This window comes from Tiliqua scincoides, chromosome 4 (assembly GCF_035046505.1).
Source record: "Tiliqua scincoides isolate rTilSci1 chromosome 4, rTilSci1.hap2, whole genome shotgun sequence".
In the NCBI taxonomy this organism is placed as follows: domain Eukaryota; kingdom Metazoa; phylum Chordata; class Lepidosauria; order Squamata; family Scincidae; genus Tiliqua; species Tiliqua scincoides.
This window is the reverse complement of record NC_089824.1, coordinates 70,742,274-70,769,054: the sequence shown is the minus strand read 5'-3', so window position 1 is coordinate 70,769,054 and position 26,781 is coordinate 70,742,274. Positions and strand designations below refer to the sequence as shown.

At 40.2% G+C, this 26,781-nt stretch overlaps 1 protein-coding gene across 3 annotated transcripts in view; it reads right to left on the bottom strand.

The window, feature by feature from the left end:
• ATP9B (ATPase phospholipid transporting 9B (putative)) overlaps window positions 1–26,781 on the bottom strand; it is a 190,734-nt gene that overhangs the window by 57,307 nt on the left and 106,646 nt on the right. For all 3 annotated transcript variants that reach the window (XM_066623335.1, XM_066623336.1, XM_066623337.1), the window contains exons 12-13: window positions 12,882–13,042; window positions 4,960–5,102 (exon numbers count right to left, since the gene is read on the bottom strand). In XM_066623335.1, coding sequence (XP_066479432.1) covers window positions 4,960–5,102; window positions 12,882–13,042 — 304 coding nt within the window. The remainder of the gene's footprint in view (window positions 1–4,959; window positions 5,103–12,881; window positions 13,043–26,781) is intronic.

The window sequence follows — 26,781 nt, the reverse complement described above, 5'->3', positions numbered from 1 at the left end:
ATAATTCTTAATCATTTCAGGAGAAACTGGAGTCACAGTGTAAGATTTTTTGCAAGCTATTTTCTTTATCCCCTTCACATTTTAAATACTGAAAAATCTTTTGGTATTTGCATAAGTGGGACAAGGCTGAAGTGAAGAAGGGAAGTTGGAACACCTGGTCCTGACAAAAATCTACGACTTCCCCTCCTCTTTCCAAAAGTGACATGCAGTGAAATGAATGGCTGGTGAGGTACTTGCTGTGGTGCAGTGCTGCAAGGCATTCTGGGGGCTACCCAGAAGCCGCAGTGCCTGCGCAATCCCAGTGCAGGCTGAGCTCTTGCTATTGTGGGTCTAGTCTCTCTCTGTATAGTTACAAGCACACACCTTCTAATCTTTGGTGAGAGCTGTGGCAACAAGAGCTCAGCCTCTCTTGATCACTCCCCTGCGCAACCACTCAGAAACTGTGCACAATGTGATTCCCTCTGATTGCACACACACTCCACCCAGTTTCTGGGTTTTTGCATGATGACAGGGGAGGCTGTCATCTGCCACTGCTCTAGTCTAGAGCAGGGGTCTTTAAACTTTTTGGTCAAAGGGCCACATCGAATATCTGGCACAGTGTCGAGGGCCAGAAAAAAAAATTAAATATAAAATGTAAATAAATACATTAGAGATGGAACTTAGATGAATGAATAAATGAATGGGCTCAAATGTCCAGGACTTCTCTAAGAATGAAAACAGTCCAAGAAATAAAACAAACACACACTTAAATGGACCCCCATTTCCCCACCCCACAAGCACAACTCTGGTTGTGTTTGGTCAACCGGGCCAGAGGCTCTCAGGGGATCAGAGGCTGGCCGCGGGTCAGATAGACGCTCACTACTGGCCACATCTGGCCCCCAGGTTGGGGTTTGGAGACCACTGGTCTAGAGCAGCGAGAGCTCAAACTCCCCCTGTCATTGTGCAACCCCTGAAAACTAGGTGGCGTGAATGTGCAAACACAGGGGAAGGTGAGACTATTTTCCTTGAAGGCTCTGCCTTCCCTGACTGCACAATCCCTGCTTTCTAGGTATATTAGTCTCTGACTTGCCAGAGGTTAAAGTCCTCTGTCATGAACTGAAGGGTAGGAGCCAAAGGGATCTGTGCCCTTGGCTCTTTGTCCCAGGATCAAAGCTTAGGGGAAGAAATTGATCTTCCAAATACCCCAACAACATGCAGCCACCTTCTTAGTACACAAGACAGAGAAATTCAGAATCATTGTGGAGGTCAGGAGAGACTGGGTGGTAGAAGGTACAGCAGTCCTGAGGTATTATACCTGACTCCCAAGGCGCAAACCTATTATCAGGAAGAGAGACTGGTAAAAAGAATGGAATTGGACATTCCATTGGGTTGGTGTCAACTGGTGCAAGAAATCATGTTAACAACCCCATGGACCTCTTCCCCATACCAGACCATTCAGAATTCTTAGGGTTGTTTGTTCTACTAATAAATTATATATTATAGTTCCTTTAAATTACTGAATATAATAGCAATAGAAGATGTATAATTGTAAGGAGGTTAATGTATGAGTATGCAGCAGAAATCTAGACTTCTAATCTTTGCTGAGATTACAGTCATAAAAGGGGATTGGGTGTTTGGATTCTTTTCAGCTTGTGGAGCCTGAAGATGTGGTTAGGGATCATTGGTAGTGTAAAGTTGTCCACATGCATGCTCAACCCTTGTCCAGCCTGACTAGTTAAAACGGGGGGTGGGGGTGGAATAATGCAAGTGAGTGAGGAAAGCAATGGAGGAAGGAAGTATCAGCCTACTTGAAATCTACAAATTACTTCCTGCTTAAGAAACATCCCTAGATCTCACCATACTGGAGAATAACTGACCAGTCTACAATACAAAGTACTCAAGCATGCAGTGGAACTCTAACACCAGAGATTCTTGGATGAAATTAGTTATCTAGACCCTAGTCAGACTGGCTTCTGAGCTGTAGCCGAATTTTGGGACTGAAAATAACCCAATCCTATTCAAGCACACCATGACACAGCTGTGCCAAAATGTCTGCTGCTGTATAAACCACAGGCAAAGAGGCAGTTTGAAGTCCCCTCAAGATAAGGGAACATTTGTTCCCCTGTCCTGTACTAAGCCCCAGCAGCCTCTATGCATTTAGTCATATCCACGCCAGCTTAATTGTTGGCGTAGAACTGAGTAGCTCTTTATAGGGCTTTCAGGCCTGGGACAGGGGGTTAGGATGCGGCAGAAGCCTCCATCCTTCCCCCCCCCCAGGCCTGAACTGACCCCTTCCAGGCCTGAGCTGCAGCCTTCTTGGGCCTCCCCAGTCTGGAAACACCCCTTCTCCTGCCTCCCTGTTGCCCAGTGCAGAACTTACCCCCATTGGCAGGTGCAGCTCCAGCACCAGTAGAGGCCAGCCAGTAGTAGCATGGGCCTTCATGCCAATGTGCCATATGGCATGTTTGCAACAGCACACATGCCCATTCTGCCAGCAGCAGCTGCTTAGGATCGAGCTTTTACTCAGAGCTAGGGTGGTTGCATCTCCACTGGACTTCTTAGCAACTTTCAATATTATTGTCCATGATATACTTCTGGATTACCTGGATGGAATGGGCCTAGGACATACTGTTTTGGGATTGTTCAGTCTTTCCTGGACGATACATCCTAGAGGCTGATGCTCAACTATGCTGTGATATTCCTGCTTTACAGGGTGGCTGCTGGCTTATGGTGTTTGGTAGGGTTCCATCTTATCCCTCACTCTATTTAACATGCACATGAAATCACTGAGGAAGGTCAATTGGGGGTTTGGTGTGCATCATAATCAGTATGCAGATGACATCAAGTTATATATTTCTTTACTATCTCTAGCTGTGGAGACTGTAAAGATTTGGAATTAGGGTCTGGAGTCAGTGAAGGACTAGGTGAGGGTAAACTACCTGGAAATAAATCTGGACAAGCTGGATGTTCTCCTGGTTAGGAAATCTGCTGGGGTAGTGCTGTTAGGTCAACTTATTTCTGATGAGGCTTCAATCCCCCTGCAGGATCAACTTGGAAGTACTCCTGGACCCAGACTTGCTCTTAGATGTACAGGAGTCAACAGTGAATAGCATGTTTCAAAATTCAATAGTGAATAGCACGAAGCCTCTTCGAAAACTTCAACTGGTAAAGAATGTGACTAAGTATAAACCAGGTGCTCAGCTGTATGACTGTGGAACAACTTTATTTATGTCACTGCACTGGCTACCACTTTGTTTTTGGGTGCAATGCAAGGTGCTGGTTATCTTTAAAAATCTAAGATGGCTTTGTCCCAGATCTCAAGAACTGCATCCCCACCATGAATCTACTCACCCTGATAGATACTTAAGGGAGGACCTCTTGTGGGAATCACCACCTTAGAAGTATGATTGGTGGCTACCCATGAGAGGCCCTTCTCTAAGGTTGTTCCCATCCTGTGGAAATTCATGTCTTATAAGATTCAGGAATCCCTCCTGCTGCTCTTCCAGCATCAGACAAAGATCTGACATTTTTGACAGGCTTTCACCTCCAACGCATTCTCGGCATCACCTGGCAGGACAAAGTTCCTAACAACACAGTCCTGAAACGTGCTGGAATCCCTAGCATGTATGCACTGCTGAAACAGAGACGCCTGTGTTGGCTCGGTCATGTCGTGAGAATGGATGATGGCCAGATCCCAAAGGATCTCCTCTATGGAGAACTCGTGCAAGGAAAGCGCCCTACAGGTAGACCACAGCTGCGATACAAGGACATCTGCAAGAGGGATCTGAAGGCCTTAGGAGTGGACCTCAACAAGTGGGAAACCCTGGCCTCTGAGTGGCCCGCTTGGAGGCAGGCTGTGCAGCATGGCCTTTCCCAGTTTGAAGAGACACTTGGCCAATAGTCTGAGGCTAAGAGGCAAAGAAGGAAGGCCCATAGCCAGGGAGACAGACCAGGGTCAGACTGCACTTGCTCCCGTTGTGGAAGGGATTGTCACTCCCGAATCGGCCTTTTCAGCCACACTGGACGATGTTCCAAAACCACCTTTCAGAGCGCGATACCATAGTCTCTCGAGACTGAAGGTTGCCAACAACATATCATTATTATGAATATTAGCTGGCTCTGGTTTTTCTGATTTCTGGTTTTTTCCCCTCTGATCTTTGATTTTCTTCTGCGTTCATGTTTCAATTGACTCCATTGCTTTTATGGTTTGTATGTGAGTCACCCTGAGTCTGTGGGAAAAAATGCAGGATAAACAGCTTTCAAACAAGCAAGCCCATCCACTGACTTTTGTGATCTATTAAAAAGAAAAAAACCACAGTGGTGTATTTTAAGTGAAATTACTATACACTGCTGCATAAAGCAGCTTTTAAGTTGTTGTTGAAACAGTAATTTCTATACTTGGATAAAGCATATAGCTTGGTCACACCTAAGCATGGAGATTTCTCTCCTTTCCATTTTTATTAATTCTGTTTAAATAATGAACAGAAACGAACAACCACATAGAAGGTGTTGGTTCAGATCAACCTAAGTATGAATTGTCTGATTAGATTTGAGAAAGGTACAGATTCCTTGAAAAAAGCATACACTCCTTGCAAGGAACACATCTACCTTGAAAAAGCAGATGAATAATACTGAAAAACCTTTATGTACAAAAAAGTGCTTAAGAAATGAACACAAACCCAAGCTCTTACATTCAAGACCGATGCATGTACCTCTTTAGATGCTCAGTCATCACTGCGTAATCTGCACAGGTTTTGTGCCTTTTCTCCGACACAGAGTTGGTCACCGGATGGTAATTTTGGATCAAAGCAAACATGTGAAACAACCAGAGCCATCTGACAGTTTCCAATTTGATAACAAATTTCACCAGGTAGTTTAGGCCAAGACACCAAATCAAGAAACATTAGAGCGAGTGAGAGATTTTGTAGGTAAAATTAATTTATGGGATACTTTTCTGAAATAAAATATTCTGAGACTTACCTGTTTTATCTGACAGTAGATATACTAGACGTCCCAGTTCTTCAGGAATGGTGCTAGTCCGGACAACTGTTCCAGGTATATTGTCATCCTTCATAATCATCCATCCATAGGCTGCTTTTCCCATATCTAGGTTCACACGCAAACTGGAAAACATACATATATCTCATGAGTTTAACCACATAAGAACAGCCCCACTGGATCAGGCCATAGGCCCATCTAGTCCAGCTTCCTGTATCTCACAGCGGCCCACCAAATGTCCCAGGGAGCACACCAGATAACAAGAGACCTCATTCTGATGCCCTCCCTTACATCTGGCATTCTGACATAGCCCATTTCTAAAATCAGGAGGTTGCACATACACATCATAGCTTGTAACCCGTAATGGATTTTTCCTCCAGAAACTTGTCCAATCCCCTTTTAAAGGCGTCCAGGCCAGACGCCATCACCACATCCTGTGGCAAGGAGAAAACAAAGAAGTTGCCTGCCACAATTAAATCTGTAGTTGCATTAATATAAAATTAGCAATATTTCCACATTCCTATGTGTTGGAGCTCCATATCAAAAATGTGACTATTCAAAACAGTATTAAAGAAGTGTAAAGCATTAGCTATATTTTAATTACTATATTAAGATTTTTCTTAACTAATTGATATAAACTTGAGTTAGGTGCATAAAACTTTCCTTTTATCAGTGATACATAGTAAGTCACTGAATTCAACGGGGCACCCCTTATGTAGACATTCATACTGGCATATCCTCCTGGCATTATGATGTTGCATTGATCAGTAGGTTGAATGCACATTCTGAGCACTTATTTTTTTAGGAAAATCACTATATACATACATACATACACTATATATATATATATATATATATATATATATATATATATATATATATATATATATATACACACACACACACACACACATACATACATACACACACACACACACACACACACACACACACACACATTGCATACAGGTGCGCACATGACCAAAATAATTCATCTCTTATTGCTGGGACAAAAATAAAATTTTGAAAAAGGCAAAGTTGACAAAGTAGAGGTTCATTCCTGAGGGAGTAAATTTGTATACAGCTGCTATTTAAAAATAAAAATAGGACAGGGGATCACCCCCACCTCTAAGAACAAAACAAAGCAGAACTTGAGGAATAAAGGTCACAAATAATATGGTCACAGGCAGATTTGTATCACTGGTCACTAGTGCTGATTTGGGCACAAAAACTATTAACACATGTGCAATGACAGTCCACAGAGAACTCAAGTGAAATGGAGTTAAATCCAAAAGCTATTCTTCTGGTAAAAGGAATCCTTCTGTTACAGGGAAAGAACCATTGGATCCAACGTTGAAATAACCTATCACTGAAAAGCGCAACCTTGAGGAAAAAATGTCAGGATCCCGCGCGACAACTGAACAACTATGCGATTACTGTTCTAAAAAAAATTTCTGGAAAGTCCCTAAGATAATGCTCTGTTAGCCTGTTAGTCACTACCTTGCTAGCTTTGTAGAATGCTGTTTTCCTGATGGGTTAATAGTATCCTTTCACCCAATGATTTACTTAGAATAGTTTTGTAGTGTCATGCACAATAACTTCCAGCTGCCTTTAGCCCAAATAAAATTCCTTGGGGAAACTAATATAATGCTTTGACCTGTAGTAGCAAAGAACTGAAGGGGAAGAATAGAAACTACTTTCCTCTAACTTCGCTTGCCTTGTATTGCTTACCACTCCACTCAACTTCACTCACTGCACTGAACAGCCATGGATGCTTGATTACATAACCATAGTTGACAGCTTCACAAGTTCATATGGTTTGGCTTCAAATTATAAATTGCAATAACAATAGTTATTGGGAAGACTTAAATATTCCCAAAAGCAGTAGCCTCCAAATCAGACAAAGCCTGAGAACAATAAATACTCATGAATACATAATGTGCAAATTTCAGAACCTGGGCTTTGTAATCCTGGAATTGATTTAATCAGAATAGTTGTACAAATTATAATAGGTACATTATCAGGGTTATAAGATCAGTTATCTATATGTGGTCTTTGACAGAAAGACATTTCAGACTCATGAACTCCTATTCATTTTCTCTTGCTGATTTTTATTTTCTTTATTAAATAATAAATTTATTTATTAATAATTACTAAAATTAATAATTTATTAATTTACTATAAATTTATTTATAATAAATTATAATAAAATATAATTTATAATAAAATAAATCATCTACTTATAATAAAATTTGTCAAATACATGCCTTTAAAAAAGACAAGACCATGTTTTACTTGTCCAGCACCGGGTAAAATGACTGACAAATACACAAGGTTATAGACACAAACACCTATAATCTATTTGTATATACTCTCTTTCTCTCCTCATTTTTACTATAATGACTGGCAAGAGGCACAAAGCCAATTCATAAAGATACAAGCAGATCTCAAGTCACTATCATGGTACCAGGACTTATCTTTTTAAAGATATTGATCATCTAAATGTCATGTCTTTTGAAAGCAAGGTAAATACTAATGATTTCTTTCTCAAACAACACTCTCTGAAGTAGAATGGAGACTTTTTCCAGATTCATCTTGTGTTCTAATGAGTTGAAACATACTCTGCACATCACTCTTCACACTGTATGGGTGGGGTCAGAGAAACACCCCTTCTATCAGCCTTAAGGACATTTTCAGAATCCATGAATTTTAATCTTATTTCCACTCTGTTTCATGATTCCATAACCTTACCTCTCTTTTTCTTCTTTAGATCAATGCTGCTAACCTTTTAACAAATACATCTAGATAAAGGTTACACAGTTCATTATGAAGTTTGCAACTCCAGATTCTAACATGATAGACAGAAAGGAAAAGTTACAACTCTATTTGGCTGTAGTTTTTTAATGCAAGCACATAACTTCCTTGGAAAGCCAACTTTTCCAAGGATGGGAGAAATTCTAAAAAAAGTAGTAATTACTTGAAGAGGATCTTTTTGTTGGATATCATAAAACTCCAAAACATGTACAGGTCCAACTTGTTATACACGGATAACAAGATGGATTTTTATACATGGATTTGATGCAACATGAATGGCCACTGCATGAGAAGTAATGTACTGATCCCTGGAGAAGGGGAAAAATGCACCCCTTTAAAATCACAGTTTAAAAAATAGCTTTTCTTACTGAAGCAAGAGACAGTCATGCAAGCGATCACTCCATTCTTCAGCTGAGCCAGACAAAGGCAGGGGGTCCTTTGCATTTCTAATTGCTGACTGCATCTCTACAACAGTAAGAAAAGCTGTTTTTAAACCACCTTGTAAAGGGATGCACTTTTTAATTTTTTTAAACTACTTTTATTTAACACATTTTATGGTATCCGCAGGGAGTCCCAGAATCAAACCCCTGCAGATGTTGAGGAATGACCCTATTCCATTAGGAGCAACGGGGGGCAAGAAAGGGTCTTTAAATTTTTCCACTGTTTTTTATCCATGGATTTTTTTATCCACTAGGGGTTCTGAAATGGAACTCCAGTGGATAACGAGGGACGACCTGTATACAATGAACTGCCTCTAATAAATGTATGTATAAGAGAAGGGAAGTGCTGTCCATTGTCACTGAGAGTGTTCTATCAAGAATTCTGCTCCTTCACTGTATGTGTATTTTGCCAGAGCGATTTACAGTGCTACTGCATTGGTGTAAATGCTGTTTTATTTTCTGGTTGCTGTTTTAGTAATTTGTAACACTTTAAATCTGTTTGGTACTGGCACAGAATTAATGGGGCTGGCATGTTTAACTTTCCAGGTCTTACAGATTGACTGTAATTGATGAACTGATAATGACTTTTATTTTAATTGACTTTGTTGACTCTATTTCCGTATTTATTCTAAGTGTTATGATTTTATGAATTGTTGTTAGCTGCCTTGATCTCCCGAAAGGCAGAATATAAATCTTTATATAAACTAACATATAAACCCTTGCTTCAGAATCGCTGATACTAATGATAACACAGGCCTACACACATTTTGTTGTTGTAAAAGTTAGACCTATTCTTGGGTGTATTTGCGATGCTGAATCCACAGATGGCATTGGTTTTGCCCAACTGGCTCTACTTTTGGGGGTACTGCATAGCCACCTTATATGCTGATTCCTCATGAGGGAACCATGGCACCGGCTTCCTCATGAAGAAGCTGTTTGAATCAGCATATAGCCTCCAAAACTACAGCCAGTCAGGCAAAACCAATGCCATTTGTGGATTCAACACCAAAATTATTTTAAATTCATTCAAGCATCCTTCAAACATTTGTTGAAAAATGTTATCTTTTTTTCCTTTTTTGTAGGCCTGTGTAAAAGGTACATTAGCCAGATTAAAAGATCAGTTATTCATATGTGGTCCTTGATAGTTCATATGGAACCAAACAAGAAGTTATCTGTTCATCAACAAAATATCTCAAATTTGAGATACTTAAAGGATTTGCTGTAAAGGAAACCTTGAGTTTTTCAATTGCACTAGGACTTCATGAAAAATATCTTTCCATGTTGTGGTCAGAGCTAGTCATATAGTTTGCTGTCTAGAGACACTACTATTGATGCCATTGGGGCCAGTATTTTTTGTTCATAAATGACCTGGAGTTAGGAGAAAGCAGCTAGGTGGCCAAGATTTCAGATAACAAACTATGCAGAGTAATAAAAACCAGATTGTGAAGAACTTCAAAAAGGATCTCCTCAAACTGTGTGAATGGCAACAAACTGGCAAATGTAGTTCAATGCCAATAAATCTAACATGGCTGCAATTATGTGCATAACTTCACTAGGATCATTACTGTTTTCACTCTAGCCCAGCAGTTCTCAAACTTTGTACTGCCATGACCTATCTCATCCTTAGCACTAAGTCACAACCCAATGCTTGCTGTTGCAACACAAAACATTACTGGAAACCAACGGAGGTCGCTGCCAGGTTGCACTGGCCTAGGACACACTCCATTGGCCTTTGTGAACCCAAAATGCCTTGCCGAAGAAAACTGGAAGTAATGGAATCAAACTAGAACTCACTTCCATGAGGTATTCTGGGACCCGCAGAAGCCAATGGAGTGGGTCGTGGGCCCAGTGTGACTCAGAAGTGGCCTTTGATGGCTCCCAGTAACGCTTTGCAGCATGAAAGCAAGCACTGTGATGCAACCCATCGTGACCCACAGTTTGAGAAACCCTGCTTTAGCCAATATAGGTAATTTGGTAATGTATGCAAGCAAAACGTTTCCAGTATTCATTTTCGAAAGAGAGGAAAATGCATTTTCCAAAGCATTTCATTTTTCCCCCCACAAGCACAACCCAGCAAAAGTTAAGTCCTCCTCCTGCCATGGAAGAGATTTAAGCATATGTTCAAATGCTACTATTAAAATTAATGAAACTTAATAATGCTTAACTTTGGTTGGGTCTTCCCCTGTGTACAATATTCAAGAGAGAACATGGTAAATTTTCAAGATCTTACTAAACAATGCTACCCCACAATTCTTTGACAACATTTTGGTATATTGTAATACACTAAAAGGGAGGATTGTAAATAGATTGTCCATTAGAGATAAATAATAATTTTCTCCTATTTTAAAGTATTTCATCACCATTTCACATTTTTGCCTGATTTTAACATCACAGGCAAACATACCAGTTTTATAAAAACAAGTTATTTTTCAGATCACATGTTGGCAACCTTCAGTCTCGAGAGACTATGGTATCGTGCTCTGAAAGGTGGTTTTGGAACATCGTCTAGTGTGGCTGAAAAGGCCGATTCGGGAGTGACAATCCCTTCCACAACGGGAGCAAGTGCAGTCTGACCCTGGTCTGTCTCCCTGGCTATGGGCCTTCCTTCTTTGTCTCTTAGCCTCAGACTGTTGGCCAAGTGTCTCTTCAAACTGGGAAAGGCCATGCTGCACAGCCTGCCTCCAAGCGGGCCGCTCAGAGGCCAGGGTTTCCCACTTGTTGAGGTCCACTCCTAAGGCCTTCAGATCCCTCTTGCAGATGTCCTTGTATCGCAGCTGTGGTCTACCTGTAGGGCGCTTTCCTTGCACGAGTTCTCCATAGAGGAGATCCTTTGGGATCCGGCCATCATCCATTCTCACGACATGACTGAGCCAACGCAGGCGTCTCTGTTTCAGCAGTGCATACATGCTAGGGATTCCAGCACGTTCCAGGACTGTGTTGTTAGGAACTTTGTCCTGCCAGGTGATGCCGAGAATTCATATTTTTCAGAAGAGTTCTTAAAAGCAAATGCTTTGGAATTCTTCACCAATAGTTATGTCACTTTAAGTGCTTATAAAGTTGAAAAAGTAATCAAAACTTAAAAATACAAATTTATAAACATAAAATGAAGCTCTGTAAGAAATGTATCCTGACTGGCAGGTTCATTCAACCAAAGACAGGATTCTCAGTATCACTTAGCTTCTTTTCTTAGGGGGGTTGGGAAAAAAAAAACCAAAACAACTTCTATTGATTTCTATGGAATGCAAACTGCACAAAGGAGGACTCAATAAGGACTTTGAAAAAAAAATGTGGCAGAGTTAAAGGCTTGTAATTTCTTGTGTCGTTATTTTTCTTAATCTCACTTACAAGAGACTTTGGGCACAACTGCATCTAACTTTTCAGCACTGATGCAGCTATGCTGATGGGGTGCAACATTTGTTCCCTTACCTTGGGGCCGCATCGGCACCGGGAAGTTTGGATAGAATTGGGCCCTTAATTATTTAGCAGTTATGAGAGAACGACACATGCTCAAAGTCACTCACATTATGCGTTCCACAGCTAAACCCTGGCACTGAAAAACAGGTTGTGAAGTTATCCACTGTGATCATTCACTCAAATTAAGCCCCCTCCAGACTCCTTTTATATATCTTCCATTTTCTGACCCTTCAGGGTACATTTAGCTCTCAGTGCAGCTTTTTCATCAGCTAAACGTGAGAGCAAAGACAGAACAAAAAGGTAAATCTGGCAAAAGAATTGTCTCAAAGAGGCCAGGAAGCCTGCTACAATCCTGTAACTCCGTTGCCACAAGAGTTAAAGTGGCAAGAGGCTTCTAACCAGCTGTAGCTCATGTAGGCTTGCTCAGTTTTGTTGTGTACTCTGACAGACAGATGAAATTCCTCATCATTCAGATCACTGTCCAGTCAGCCACCTGCATCTTTCAGAGCATTGTATTGCAATGTCCAGCAAGAACCTGGTTTGTTTTTAAAGATCATATCTCCTGCCACACAACTTATATTTAGGGTTTAAACAAATATCAACCAAATGACAATATTTATCTCTGTGTCATCAGAGTGAGCTCTCTTTTTCCACTAAGGAAAACAATGTAGGTAATTTATTTTAATCTTATTGTTTGCAAAATATTTGACCATAGTAATATCTGTTTATTCCCTTATTTACAATTCTAATGATCTGAGTTATAACAGTATTTAATAGATGAATACTATTCCCAAGAAATCCACTTTGTTATCTTCACCAGAACCGGAAACATTTTGTTCTCTATAAAGACCACAAAATGGAAATGAAAGGAATCTAAGCAAAAGGCCTAAAATGAGTTGTTTTTATACATAATGATCTGATTAGAGAAAAAATAAAATTTATGAATGTGCAAGCAGAAACAATCCTTTCAAATACAAGTTCCCATAAATATATTTCCTAATACATGAAGACTGCATGTAAGTGATCTTCTGGCAAGATTAACATTATAAGAAAAAGTACAATAGCATTGGCTTTGGTACAGTGATCCTTTCAGAATCAGCAGATTTTTTGGCAACTTCTTCTACTAGTTTCCTGATAAGATCAGTTTCATCAATGAGAGCCGAAGATAAATTTCCAAAAACAACTACATTCAGTGAAATTAGACATCAGTGTATTTCCTCTAATTTTTATACATACCTGATAGGGATTATGTAGGAAAAGAGGAGGAGAAACCGAAAGAGATTGCGGTACCATGGACCCACAAACCCCTGTAAGGTTACCATAACAATTGAAAGTGCAACTAGAGCCAAGAACAGTGCTTTGGTAAGTTGATTCAGTTCAAGGTCCAGCAAGCCAACCTAAAGGAAGCAACACAAATTTAGTAACTCAGAGGCAGAACAAACATGACATTTTAATGCTTTTATGCAGTGCATAAAATTACGTATCAAATTACATTTTGTGCCCTGCATATGCGTAGGGCAAAAAATTATAAAAAACTAATTCAAAACAAAAACAAAGTCACTTATGCAGAAAACAAACTCACTTATGTATTAAAGTATTTTAGACACAAGTTTTTTAAAATAAAGAAACCTAGACAATTGCTTTCCCCAACTGAAATTTATATAACTAAGGAGCATCCTCTCAGAATGACTGTAAATCTAAGAGATACCTGGGGACTACTGGCCACAAGATGTGGCCAAGACATAAGGTCACAGCCCATGGTTTCTTTTCTGGTACATAAGGCATTCAGTAGTCAACCCCACTGTGGGCCACTAAAAGGTTAGGAAAGCTGCTGTTACGGAAAACACTACAGCAGTGTTTCTCAAACTGTGGGTTGACCCACTAGGTAGGTCACAAACCAATTTCAGGTGGGTCCCCGTTCATTTCAATACTTTATTTTTAATATATCAGACTTGATGCTACCATTGTATGTGACTGCATTTGGGGAAATGTTACAGACCTGTACTTTTAACAAGCTACTATGTATATTCTTTTAACAAAGATAGTAAATGGGACTTGCTCCTGGTTAAGACTGCAGCCTAGGATTGTTAAAAATTTTCCTGCTTGATGATGTCACTTCCGGCCATGACATCACTTCCAGTGGTTCCTGACAGATTCTCTTTCTGAAAAGTGAGTCCAGGTGCTAAATGTGTGAGAACCACTGCCCTACAGCAAACACTCCAGTATGTACATCATGATGGAAAAGCTTTTAGCCAGGACTGTGCTTTAAAACTGGTAACACTCTGCACCAACATAATCCCAGTTCTGTGCCAGATTTGTGTATTGATTTTAAAAGGTATACACCTCCCTTATATCCACCAAGTAGAAGGTGGCACAAGGTGGTTAACAAAAAAAAATTAACTAAACACAATAAAAATATAAAATCAATACAAAAATAAAATTCAGCAGAGGATAGGCACAAATCAATAGCAACAAGTGACTCCAAGCCAAATTTTAGGAAATACATTTTGTGATCTTTTGGACAGACAGTGCAGTGAAGGGAGTTCCATAACATGGGTGCCACTACCAAGGAAGTCCAAATGTTCACCAATATCACCTTCGGTATAAATTATTTAAACTAGGTAAATTTGTGCAAGTTCTTTTTTATATCATTTATTCTACAGTTTTGCTATTTTACTGCTTTTGCCAGACCTGTGGAGGGGCAAAGTAGTAGAGAAGGGCATTGGCACCTTTTCCCCAAAACCAGAAATCTTTTTTTGTCCCTTCCCCATGTCTTCTGAGATTTCAAGTAAACACTGTGCACATACTTTCAAGCATTTTTGCACCTTTTTCATTTTAATAGTAAAATAGAACAAAAAAGAAGGCAAAGAAATAGATTATTCAGCTGAATAGATCCTCAGCTGAATTCTGTGCCAGCACTGTATTCTTTATCTACATTTCTGGATATTTGTGCCATGCAGAGATCTGTTTTAAGCCCCTGCTGAAGCTGGGCAACCAGCTCCTGCCCATAAATTAGAGAGAAAATTAAAACAACAGACTCCTACAATATGAAAACTCACGGATCACCACGGAATAACTCATCAGATTATGGATTTTTGTAGCGGTGCAGCCTCCCACCATTCAAAACGATGGTTTGCCTAAAGCAGAATTAAGTCATCCTATAAGATAGTTCCCTGAACACAGCTCAGTAGGCTGAACATTCTGGCCTTTACTTCAGTTACCTCTTTCTATTCCCAAGCCATGCTACGTGGCTTGACAAATCTAAATCCAGAGGAAGCAATGCTAATTTTAGGTGAGTGTTCTCATTTGTGGTCCGGATCATAACACTGACAAAATATGAAAGAAAGCTAAGGGAGGCACAACTAATTCTTTTCCCTTTTTAATTTAAAAAAAACAAAACAAAAAACTTTGGGTAACACGTTAAAACTATTTAAAATTAAAGCACATGATGAACAACTAACAAAGAATTTGTCAAAGACCTTACACCAACTATATTTCAAATACTTCTTTTCAGATTCAAAAACTATGCCAATAGTAGTTCAGACTAGCATAATTACTTGCAATATCCTCCTGCAAAAGCAGGCTATGTTTGACAATTATTTTGGAGGGAAATATCCCTGATCAGAGAAACCCTTTTTATTTTTAGCCCCCTGTCAGAAAGATTAATATGGCATAATACTTCAAGAGGGAAACAATTTATATAAGAACAATATTTAAACACTTTTAGAAAATTCCAGCCTTCTTGCTCGTGTATGGGCTGTCCCTTCCCTTGAGAACCAGGCAGCTGAAGACCACAGTGGCTGATTTATCAGCTGCATTTAAAAAGCAGCACAACGAGGACAAATATCTTGCAATTTCCGCTGCTTCAACTACTACATAGTTTATGCTTGAATTATTGAGAAAAATAGGTTTCTGGATTAAAATGAAGAAAAATTAAGCCAGGGAAGTAGAGCATGTTTCAAAGCCCAGATCTTTTTGCATTGACAAAGGCAGTCTAAGTTTCAGGCCTCGCTGAGGATCAGATGAAGTCATTATTCATTCAGTCAGGGAAAAAAGACTCAATTACCTCAACCTAAAGATGCTATCAATGAATGCAAAGTGCATATTTTACTCTATTCATCCAAATCCCATTAAAAAGTGAAAGGAATGATTTAATCTCGCCTTCTAGAGTTGGTCTTTTTTTGGAATAAAATAAAGAATCACTGTCTTGCAATATGCATAACCAGTACCTCACACTTTTCTTGCTGCATCATACCACTGAAAGACTGTAAAAGCCAAGACAAAACCTGACAGAAATGAATACAAAGTTTCCTTTCAAAAATGCCATTTATGGGCCCAAACATTATACATAGCCCACTGGATACACATATGTAGATAAGTGAAAGGATAAAAACTTTCCTAATTGATGAAGACAGATTTGGACATAGGTTTAGAGTCATTGAATAAGTTTACACAGCTTTTAAAACAAACTTTAAAAAGTTTTAGAGACAAATACTTTTTTAAAAACACCAGCAACTGTGTTCTTTTTGCTAAAGTGATTTATAAGTAGCACAACTACTTCCACACCAAAATGTCCATCATATCACCTTAGTATTTCTGCTATGTACTTTCATACATACAAATAAGAAAAAACAAACAAACAAGTAATAAAAATCTGCATGGAAAGCTAATATTTGTAAGCTGTTATTTCTTTGCAACTCTTATATTGTGCTTTTATTGAAAAGGAATTAATCTTTTAATGGCTATGAAAACCTGTTATCCTGCTTAAAATTACCATAAACAAAGTAAATGACTTCATTAGAAAATAGATAAATGTAATTTAAATTTTATACTGAGGATTTTTAACATTTATTGCAATTTTCAATACATGTAGAACAATTTTTCCTTCTTGTCATAATATTTGCTTGCTTTCAAACAACTGATGACAAAACCAAATATGCCACCAGAAATTTTAATCTCCCAGGGAAAATTTGTACATAATGTCTAAGACAAGCACAATAGTTTTGTAAAGGGGCTGTTCTAGGATAATGAACACAATAATTGCCTGTATAATCTAAAATGCTACTAATGGCAACAATCACATATCCATTTAGCTCCTCTTTAATTTATGTACCAAGTTTTAAATAGCTAATCATTGTCAGTAAAATAATGGTTTATACCAACAATAAAGGGTAAGTATGGCATTGTCCTGCTTAAACAAAAAATATCAGTTGTCTTATTTGTTTAATTTTCAAATCACTGAATGAGTAAATGTTCTAATTTCTGAATTGCTGTTCTATTATGATATTTCACTAATATTTGATTTTTTTAAATACTTGCTTCAATATATAATAAAGGCGAAGTTATAAAAAGTATTCCAACATGCAAAATGTTTTAAAATATCAAATTCTTCTGCAGCATTCCTGTATTCTAAGACAATATTATTAATTAAAGAATTATCTTTAAGGCAATTACCCTGTGGTTAATTTTAATAAACGCAACTCTTACATTTTGTAATACATTTCTATGCCCAAACACTTTTAATACAAGGTAATTTTCAAAATCTATCAGTACTGCAATATGTCAAGAGTGCTTTGGAGGAGTGTAACTAGGCAGTCTAAATACAGAAAGTGTCAAAAGGTCAGCAGGAGATCCAAAGAATGTTAATGTTTTGAGGTTTGGAGCTAGTGTGCAATTGCTAAGAACCTTGCAAGATCCCATATGCTACATCTCCCTAACAGAATAACTAAGTGAGGGATTGAAATACTTGAAGTATTCTCATGTGGGGATCCTTTAAATATTTTTTACTATGACATCGTGTTCTCTATTGACCAATACTACCACAGTGATTCTGACCCATATATTTAATTGCAATATTTGAGGAATGAGTAAATCAATATTTGAGGATATTTTGATTACAACTGAATTGAGTTTGGAAATAAAGCATACATATGTTTTTTTCCTTTCACATTTCATAATTGACAGCAGCAGCAACACAATCCTGCCTACCAGACAAATGGTCTACTATTTCAGATGCAACTTTTCAGTACTTCCTTTTAATCTTATTTTTATCTCTAATATTCTAGGATAAACAAGATCAGGTTTTCAATTTAGAGAGCTCTAAATATCTCTATACAACACTGGAGAAAAAAATACTGTAATGTTTGCAGAGTTCAATATACTGTATGTTGTAGTGCATGTTTGTGTTGATATAAGTTTGGCCTGCAACAGATCTCTCTCTCTCTCTCTCTCTCTCTCACACACACACACACACAATCCTGAATTATAATTTTGAAGTCTAGAAATATATTACACCTTTATAGATTAATCTGGCAGTTCTGATATAAAAAACAAACCTCTACTGAACTAGTAGTAAAATGCAGAAAATCTAACATTAAAGATTATAACTCTAATTAACAAAATGAATGGCAATTACTTCACTATGCATCTTTTCTATTTAACTCTTCTCACTTCATGCTTGGCTGATACAAAACAATATGTAAATTTATGCACAACACATCTTATACAGTGCAAAGGTTTTTTGTCTTTGTAAGTACATACAAAAGCAAGCAAAAGACATGAAATAAAATTTATGAGAGAAATTATATTTGCCATTATTTGCATTTTGTCTAAAGCCTCACAATTATTTAACTGCAAGTGAAAGCAATATTTAAGTACAGAAATGTTTTCCAGGTAATACAAATAAGGAGCTGCTGCAAGCCTTTATATTCATATTTGATAACACCCACTTTTGGAAAGTAAAATTTTAATAATTTCATACTGAACTTTAATGGGGGTGGATGGGTGAGAATCCAAAATAACCTGAATTGGTATTAAAAACATTCAAGTCTAGTACTGAGAACTAAACTGCATGTGTGATCGGAATCCAATTCTTCAATGTCATTTTTACAGAATCTTAAACGATGTATGATACAAACTAATACTGCTGTATTATAGATCGATTTTGAACTATATCTAAGTTGCACAGAACTGAAACTGTAATAATACGAGCATTGAGATGTAGAGAAATTTGAAACTTCCATATAGACTTCACACAGCAGAGCTGTGGAGGTTCTTTCAATGCACAGCAATGTTATTCCATGGTTACTACGAATAACATTAACATAGTGAGGGAATGCAAAAATATATTAGTAGAAATTATGTGAAATATGTACCAACATGCTGTTTTGATTGTCACGGAGTTACACCAAAAAAATTCCTGAGTCTTAATACCAAACGGAGGTTTAAAAAACATTTTCCAAAGTTATTCACTTAATTTGAAGATCCAAGTTCTTGACAGCAGCTACCATTTCCTGAAAAATTGTATATTATTTCAGTGATCATATTAATGGCACGTCGCTTTTAATTAAAATACTAAGTCTTGTCTCTTCTTAATCCTATAGTAGTAACCAAATCCTATAGTTGTAACCAGTGATGATATCGAAACAGGCTGACATAGCCCGCTTTGCACAGCAGAGGGTGCTCAAGATTGACGCTTACTAGTCAAAACTACAAAGCCTCATGTAATACCACATACAACTTTTTCTTCATCAAGATTCTTCAACCTCTTAGCCCTAGGGAAATATCACTATCTCAGACACTTTACAGTATATGTTGTTATTCAGGAGAACTGTCTTCAAACTGCAATACAGTCCTATGTATACAAGACACATATGGATAGTTTTTATATGTGCAATCTTTTTTGTACGCAACACCTTCTCTGATCATTCCCTTCACTGTCTTGTATATTTCCAATTCAGATACAACACATTCAAACAACACCTTGATGGTGCTGCTTAATCCATTCTCTGCCCAAAACATTAGCAACGGCAGTACATACACCCTGCTTGTTCCTAAACTCTGTGTGTGTGTGTGTGTGTGTGTGTGTGTGTGTGTGTGTGTGTGTGTGTGTCTGTGTGTCTGTGTGTGAATATTTATTTTTTAAATCAACTGAGCAGCTGAACTGCTCAAAACATTCCATCACACCTCAGTGCAGTAGAGCCAATAATTCATTAAAACCAGAATTCTCATGGTAAATAGCAACAGAAACATAAAAAGAATGCAAACTGAGATTTTGCCGCCCCCCCACAGTTTTTGCTAAAATCAGACTTTTGGAACAAACTATCATAGTCACTGTTTTTCAACAAATCTGCCATATTTGTATTTTCATTTCCACAGAGAGTGCCCCGGAAGTCTAGAAGTCTACACACCAATGGCACCAACTTTAAAAAAAAATCTGAAAAATTAATGCTGGAAACGCAACGTTTATCAAAGAGTTCAGTATCACAAAGTTCAGAACCACTGTGGAAAGTAACTGCACCAGCTGAGGAGTGTCATAAATGTGCCATAAAGCACATTCGCAGCTACTTGAGAACTGGCTATCCTGATGCAAAAATGTGCGCTGGCATGCTGGCACCGGATTCAGCCTTGGATGATACAAAATAAAGAGGGCTACAGTTTGGCTTACAACTTATGGGACAATATTCTGCTTCTCATTCAAGTCACTAGAATCAACAAGGAAGACTTAGCTTCCATTCACCCAAAGGTGCATTTCATTCCTTTACTAAGGAGCAGACCAATCCTAACCAGCGCTATTCAAAACTGAACTACTTGTTCCCTTGGTATTGCCCCAGCCTGAACAATGGGGCTACTCAGATCTGTGCCAGCTAAATCACCGGCATGTCTAAGAAGCCCCAGGTTGCGTTTCAAGCCCAGGAGGGGAATAGGATACAGTGTATGCCAGTGCTGCTGATCCCGCCCCTCCTGGGCCTGAAATGCCTCTCCTCCCACCCATTACAATCCTCAATGCCACCTTCCCTCTGCACAGCCCTGCAGAAACTTATCTGCTCCATCAGGCATAGTGTCTGGATTCCGTAACAGTGGGACAACACAGGCCTTCCTGCCGGCACAGCCTACTCACTGGGTGCCACAAAATGCTTCACGACACATTTGCAACACTCTAGATTGGTGCAGCAGCTGCTTCGCGGGTATAACGTCAAATTAGGATTGCTGCATAAATGGCTGTAATCTCATCCTATAGTGCAGTGGTTCTCAAACTGGTACGTTGGGACCCACCAGTTTGTGTAAAAGTTCCCCCATCCCTTTAAGGGGAGGGGAAGGGGAGAGGCAGGGAAGCAATCCCAAGGATTGTGTCGCTAAGGGGGGGAAAAAGGGGGGTGCTTTCCACTTACTTTATGTAGATAGGGCTGCTGGAGGCACGGGGAGCCCTGTACAGCCGTCCACAGCACTCTAAAAGGCTTGGAATCTTCAGTAAAAGCGGGTGCAAAGCACTGCCTGCAAAATGGTAGTGCTTTGCACCTGCTTTTACTGACAGTTCCAAACCTCAGGGAGCACTGCAGAAGGCTGCGCAGGGCGCCCCACACCTCCTGCAACCTTCAGCAGCCCTACCTACATAAATAAGTGGAAAGCACCCTCCTCACCCCCCCCCTTAGCGATGCGATCCCGGGTATCACATCACTGCCATAGCCCCTCCCCCACAAAGTCTTACTGAAAGAGTAAAGGTCCCTCAAAGTTTGAGAAACACTGCTATAGAGAAAAGGAAAGTGATTAACTCAGGGACACACTGTGGCGAGGACAAAGCTGGCCACCCACCCTACCACCAAGTGGTCCAGTTACTACCCCCATCAGGGAGAGGGGGGTAGTCTCAATAATGAATCTCCTCATCCTCCTGAAGGAGTCCAGAATAATTCTCCTGGTCAACACTGCAGGGAAGGGCAAAGTTTCCCCAAAGTGATCCACTTCCTCCGAGCCAAATGACATGCTTTCTTTGATGGAGACTGGGGGTACAGCCAGATCTAGAAGAGTAAGTCTGGTCTCATCCTTCACTCTGCCTCACTGTCTCAATGAGACAAGAGAGTGGATGGGACAGGAGCAAAATTAAGGAATTAGGTTGACATAAGGACTGGAACAATCCTCACTTCCCATTCTCATCAATCTTGATGGCTACTTACTACAAAGTATGAACTGCATAGCTTTACCTAGTTGTTTTAGCAACTGCATGTATCTGTTTGAAGTGCTTTTTAAATTCAAAACTTTTAATGCATCCATTACTAAATTGCACAAATGCATTCTAACAGCCACTAATTTCCAGACAAAGCACAGAATTACTACATGAGATGTTGCATCACGCACATGGATGTGCTACAGGCAGATGCATTCTTTTTTAAATTCTTTCCCTATTCTTTTATTTTTTATTCTTTTTTTATCATTGTACCTGTCTCCTACTCAGAATTAAGACTGGACTAAAAAGTATAAGAAAGGTAGGATTAAGAGTAATGGGTCAGTTCACACACTACAGCACAGCTATCTCCCATTGTCATTTGAGTTCCAGCGAGCTACCCTGGACTTTGCTGGAGGGGGGTTGGGCATTAGCCAGGAAGGCCACATTTGGTAGGTATGAGTACAGGTCAGAGAGTAGGCATGTCCCCCCCTTAGGACAAGCAAGGAAAGGAAAATCAGAAGGAAAGGAAGGAAACCAGAATTGATCTCCAGGGGCTGGCAGGCTTGGGATGTAGGCTGGCAGCCCCTCAGGCTTGAATTGTGACGTCTATCTTAAAGGCTACCTTAAAGCCTGTCTGGCTTGGGACAGGCAGAACAATTTGGCTTCCTTGATCCCCTTTCTAGGGACTGGCAATGAGAAAGCTGGGGTCACTTAGAGGCAATCCAGGGATTGGAGCCAGGATGGTTTTGTCCAAAGGGGTCTTAGCAGATTAGCTGTCTCCTCCAGGGTAGGTGCCCACACTTTGGGGTTGGAGTGACCTAGATAGGATCTGCTGCACTTATTGATTGATGCCTGATTTCCAATTAATAAACATGACCCTATCATATACCAAGTCACTTCATCTTGTGTGTTTTATGGGGAGATACACAGGTAATGCCGCATTCCAGTGGATTCCAAACATTTTAACACTGGGATCCACTTTTTAAAATGACATTCTGTTGGGATCCACCTAGCTTTATAAGACTTTAAAAAAAGTTTCATGTTACCAATCACTCAAGACTCTGTTTTTATCCTTTTTACTATGGTGAAGGATCCTGCCTTCTGGTGTGTGTGCTGATCTCCAAACTCATCGGACTGGGACCACTGTGGTCCCAATCCGTGTTGTGTTCCTCTTGGTCTAACCTTTGAAGTGGACCAAGGCATATTCACCTACTCATGAGTAAATGCATAAGTGCAGCTCAGCTATCAGCTTGACAGTGTCATGACCCAGAAAAAACTAGGTATTAACTCACTTTGAGAACCGCTGCACTGCCTTTTCTTGAAATGCATAGGGCAATGACAGCATTCATAATCTCTCACCTAATTTGCAGCCAGTCTTACAACCCCTTTACTATGGACTAATTCACCACAGAGAACAGTGCTAGAAACTACCACTTTTTAATTTCAGAAACATAAAACCAAAGATCTGATACTTCTGTGTATCTTCAATAGAAACAATTATTAGAAACAAATATCTTTTTGGCATAAATCTGTAAATCAAACAACATTTTTAATGAAACATTTAAAATAAAAAATCCCACTTCAAAAAAACAGGTACTTCATAGTACAGGCAATGCAATTGAAACAGATCATTTTTATTTATATACCACCTTTCTCTGTTGTTTAGGTAGCATTCAAGGAGGTTTACATGGGCAGGCTAGTATAATCCACTATTTTTCAATGGGGTTTTTACAAATATATTCTGTGAATTACAGAATTCTCAGTCACTAGCGTGCCATCAAGCCTCAGTAGGCAATTGTCAAGTATCTATCTACTACTCAGAGTTAAGGCTGGACTAAAAAGTATAAGAAAGGTAGAATTAAGGGTAATGGGACAGTTTACACACTAATTGAGAAGGGCTTTCTAAACATGTGGTGGAAGATGATAAATGCCTGCATTTCCCTCAACATACCTACAATGCAACTGAATTCATGTGATGCTGTCAGGAATCTGCATTATATGGTACACACTGAAGGTATAGTGGGAGCATATGAATATCAGGGTAGACACGCATTCTGGTTGTGAAATCTGGTCTCAAATAAATCAATGGGCAGCTCTATACACACTATTTTATGCTTTACAGCCATGCTGATAAAACACATGCTGCATTCTATGTTGTGGGGGAGCAATCTGACAGCCAGGAAGAGGTAAGTAAAAAAAAATGTGTACACTCTCCATTTGGTAGGGTGCCTAGCCATCTAAGGATCTCCTCAGTACTACGCCACTTTGCTGGCATACATCCAAGGAGAGCCAGAGAGTCTGCTGGACCAGGAAAAAAAAGAGATAGATCCGGCATGCACTGCCACCAAGACCCACCCCCTCCTACCAACTGAGCTGTCCATGATCCACCCACCTCCTACCAATCCTCCCCTGAGCTGTCCGTGATCCACCCCCTCCAGCACTTTACCTGCTCTGAAACCAGCTGGGTCTGTATCTGGAAGATGTGTGGAACGTCCAGCCATTTGCATCCACAGTTCTGACATGCACTGCAGCGGTGTTACATTTATGGCACCACTGTGGCTCTTACGGCAGCGGATGGTGAATCTGCCATCATAAATCCCCAATAGGATTAGGCTGTCACTTAAGCAATATAGCAAACATTGCAAAGCCTTTCCTCCAAAGTATAGAGCAGTGTTTCTCAAACTGTCGGGACCCACTAGATGGGTTGCAAACCAATTTCAGGTGGGTCCCCATTCATTTCAATATTATATTTTTAATACATTAGACTAGTATGTGACTACATTTGGGGAAATGTTACGGATCAGTACTTTGAAGAGGCTATTATGTATGTTTTTAACAATGAGTCAATGGGCTTACTCCTGGGTGCATGTGGGTAGGATTGCAGCCTCCGACTGTTAAAAATTTTCCTGCTTGATGATGGCACTTCTGGTCATGACATCACTTCCAGTGGATCCTGACAGATTCTCATTCTAAAAAGTGGGTCCTGATGCTAAAAATGTGAGAACCACTGGCATAAAGAATAAAGTGAATAAAGGTAGGAAGATAAAAGAGAAATATTTTAAGTCGGAAACATAACTATAGTTGGCAACCTTCAGTCTCGAAAGACTATGGTATCGCGCTCTGAAAGGTGGTTCTGGAACAGCGTCTAGTGTGGCTGAAAAGGCCGATTCGGGAGTAACAATCCCTTCCACACTGGGAGCAAGCGCAGTCTATCCCTGGCCTGTCTCCCTGGCTATGGGCCTTCCTTCTTTGCCTCTTAGCCTCAGACTGCTGGCCAAGTCTCTCTTCAAACCGGGAAAGGCCATGTTGCACAGCCTGCCTCCAAGCGGGCCGCTCAGAGGCCAGGGTTTCCCACTTGTTGAGGTCCACTCCTAAGGCCTTCAGATCCCTCTTGCAGATGTCCTTGTATCGTAGCTGTGGTCTACCTGTAGGGCGCTTTCCTTGCACGAGTTCTCCATAGAGGAGATCCTTTGGGATCCGGCCATCATCCATTCTCACGACATGACCGAGCCAACGCAGGCGTCTCTGTTTCAGTACTGCATACATGCTAGGGATTCCAGCACGTTCCAGGACTGTGTTGTTTGGAACTTTGTCCTGCCAGGTCATACATAACTATTGAGACAACATAACTATTGAGACAATATTATGGATAAATTAGAATAGAACAGTAGTTCTCAGACTTTTAGAACTGGAACCCACTTTTTAGAATGAGAATCTGTCAGGACCCACCAGAAGTGATGTCATGACCAGAAGCAGGACAATTTTTAACAATCCTAGGCTGTAATATGACCCACACTAACCCAGGATTAAGTCCCATTTACTATCATTGCATTTCAATGTAAGTGTAAAGTAATGCACAGTGGGGCAAAAAATCAAAACTTCACATATAGGCTAATGCAGTGTTTCTCAAACTGTGGGTTGGGACCCACTAGGTGGGTCGCAAGCCAATTTCAGGTGGGTCCCTATTCATTTCAGTCTTTTGTTTTTAATATATTAGACTTGATGCTCCTATGGTATGTGACTGCATTTGGGGAAATGTTACAGACCTGTACTTTTAACAAGTTACTGTGTATATTCTTTTAACAATGATAGTCAATGGGACTTAATCCTGGATAGGATTTCAGCCTAGGATTGTTAAAAATTTTCCTGCTTGATGATGTCACTTCCAATCATGACATCACTTCTGGTGGGTCCCCACATATTCTCATTCTAAAAAGTGGGTCCCGATGCTAAATGCACGAGAACTACTGGTCTAATGGATTCTGAGCTGTCTGACAGATCAGGAGAGAGATCTTGGGGTGGTTGGCGGACAGTTCGATGAAAGTGCCGACCCAATGTGCGGTGGCAGGGAAGGAAAATTCTATGCTATGAATAATTTGAATAATGTTATTGGAATACAGACTAAAAAACTGATGGAATAATTGTACAGCAGCAACACATTTAGGGCGCAAACCTAACCGGCACATAGGCCAGCATAAGTCCCCCGGGAGGGTCAGAAACGTGCCATAAAGCACATTTGCGCCCCTGTAGGAGGAAGCCGCATGGGCACATGTAGATGCGCCGATGCATGGAGGCCAGCTGAAACCTCTGCGGCGGCTTCCTCGCCGTCGCTTGTGTCAGCGCACCTGCACCGACACAAAGCAGCAACGATAGGCGTGGGGGGCATGGAGGAGGTGGGAGGGGGGCATTTCTAGGCAGGGAGAGGGGGCAATGGGTGGCCCCAGGGGCGGACATGCAGGGAGCTGGGGGCGGTTATGCCGGATCCCAACCCCCGTCCCTGCGGAGAACGGAGAGGCTTCAAGTCACTCCGCTCTCCTCGGACTTGTGCCACCTCCAGAGGTGGCGCAGGTCCAAGGAGACCCATTGGGGAGAGCGGCCCTTACCCAGGGGTAAGGGGAAGAGCTTCTCCTTGCCTCTGGCTGAGCCGCTGCAGCCAACAAACATGTGTTGGATTGCCTGCTCCAGCGTAGGTTTGGATTGCACCCTTAGTACTGTAGGTTTAAGGCATCTTACAATGCTTTGGAACTTCTTATAAATACAAGGAAATTTAGAAGAATTATGCATTTTTTATAAACATAGGAAATAAGAAATAAGGAGTTTGCCTTATTCCTAGGCTCTGTTCAGGATGTCACATTCCTGGCCTAACAAGTCATGATTTGTTGGATCCAGAACAAGTTAAGTATTGGCTCATCCCTT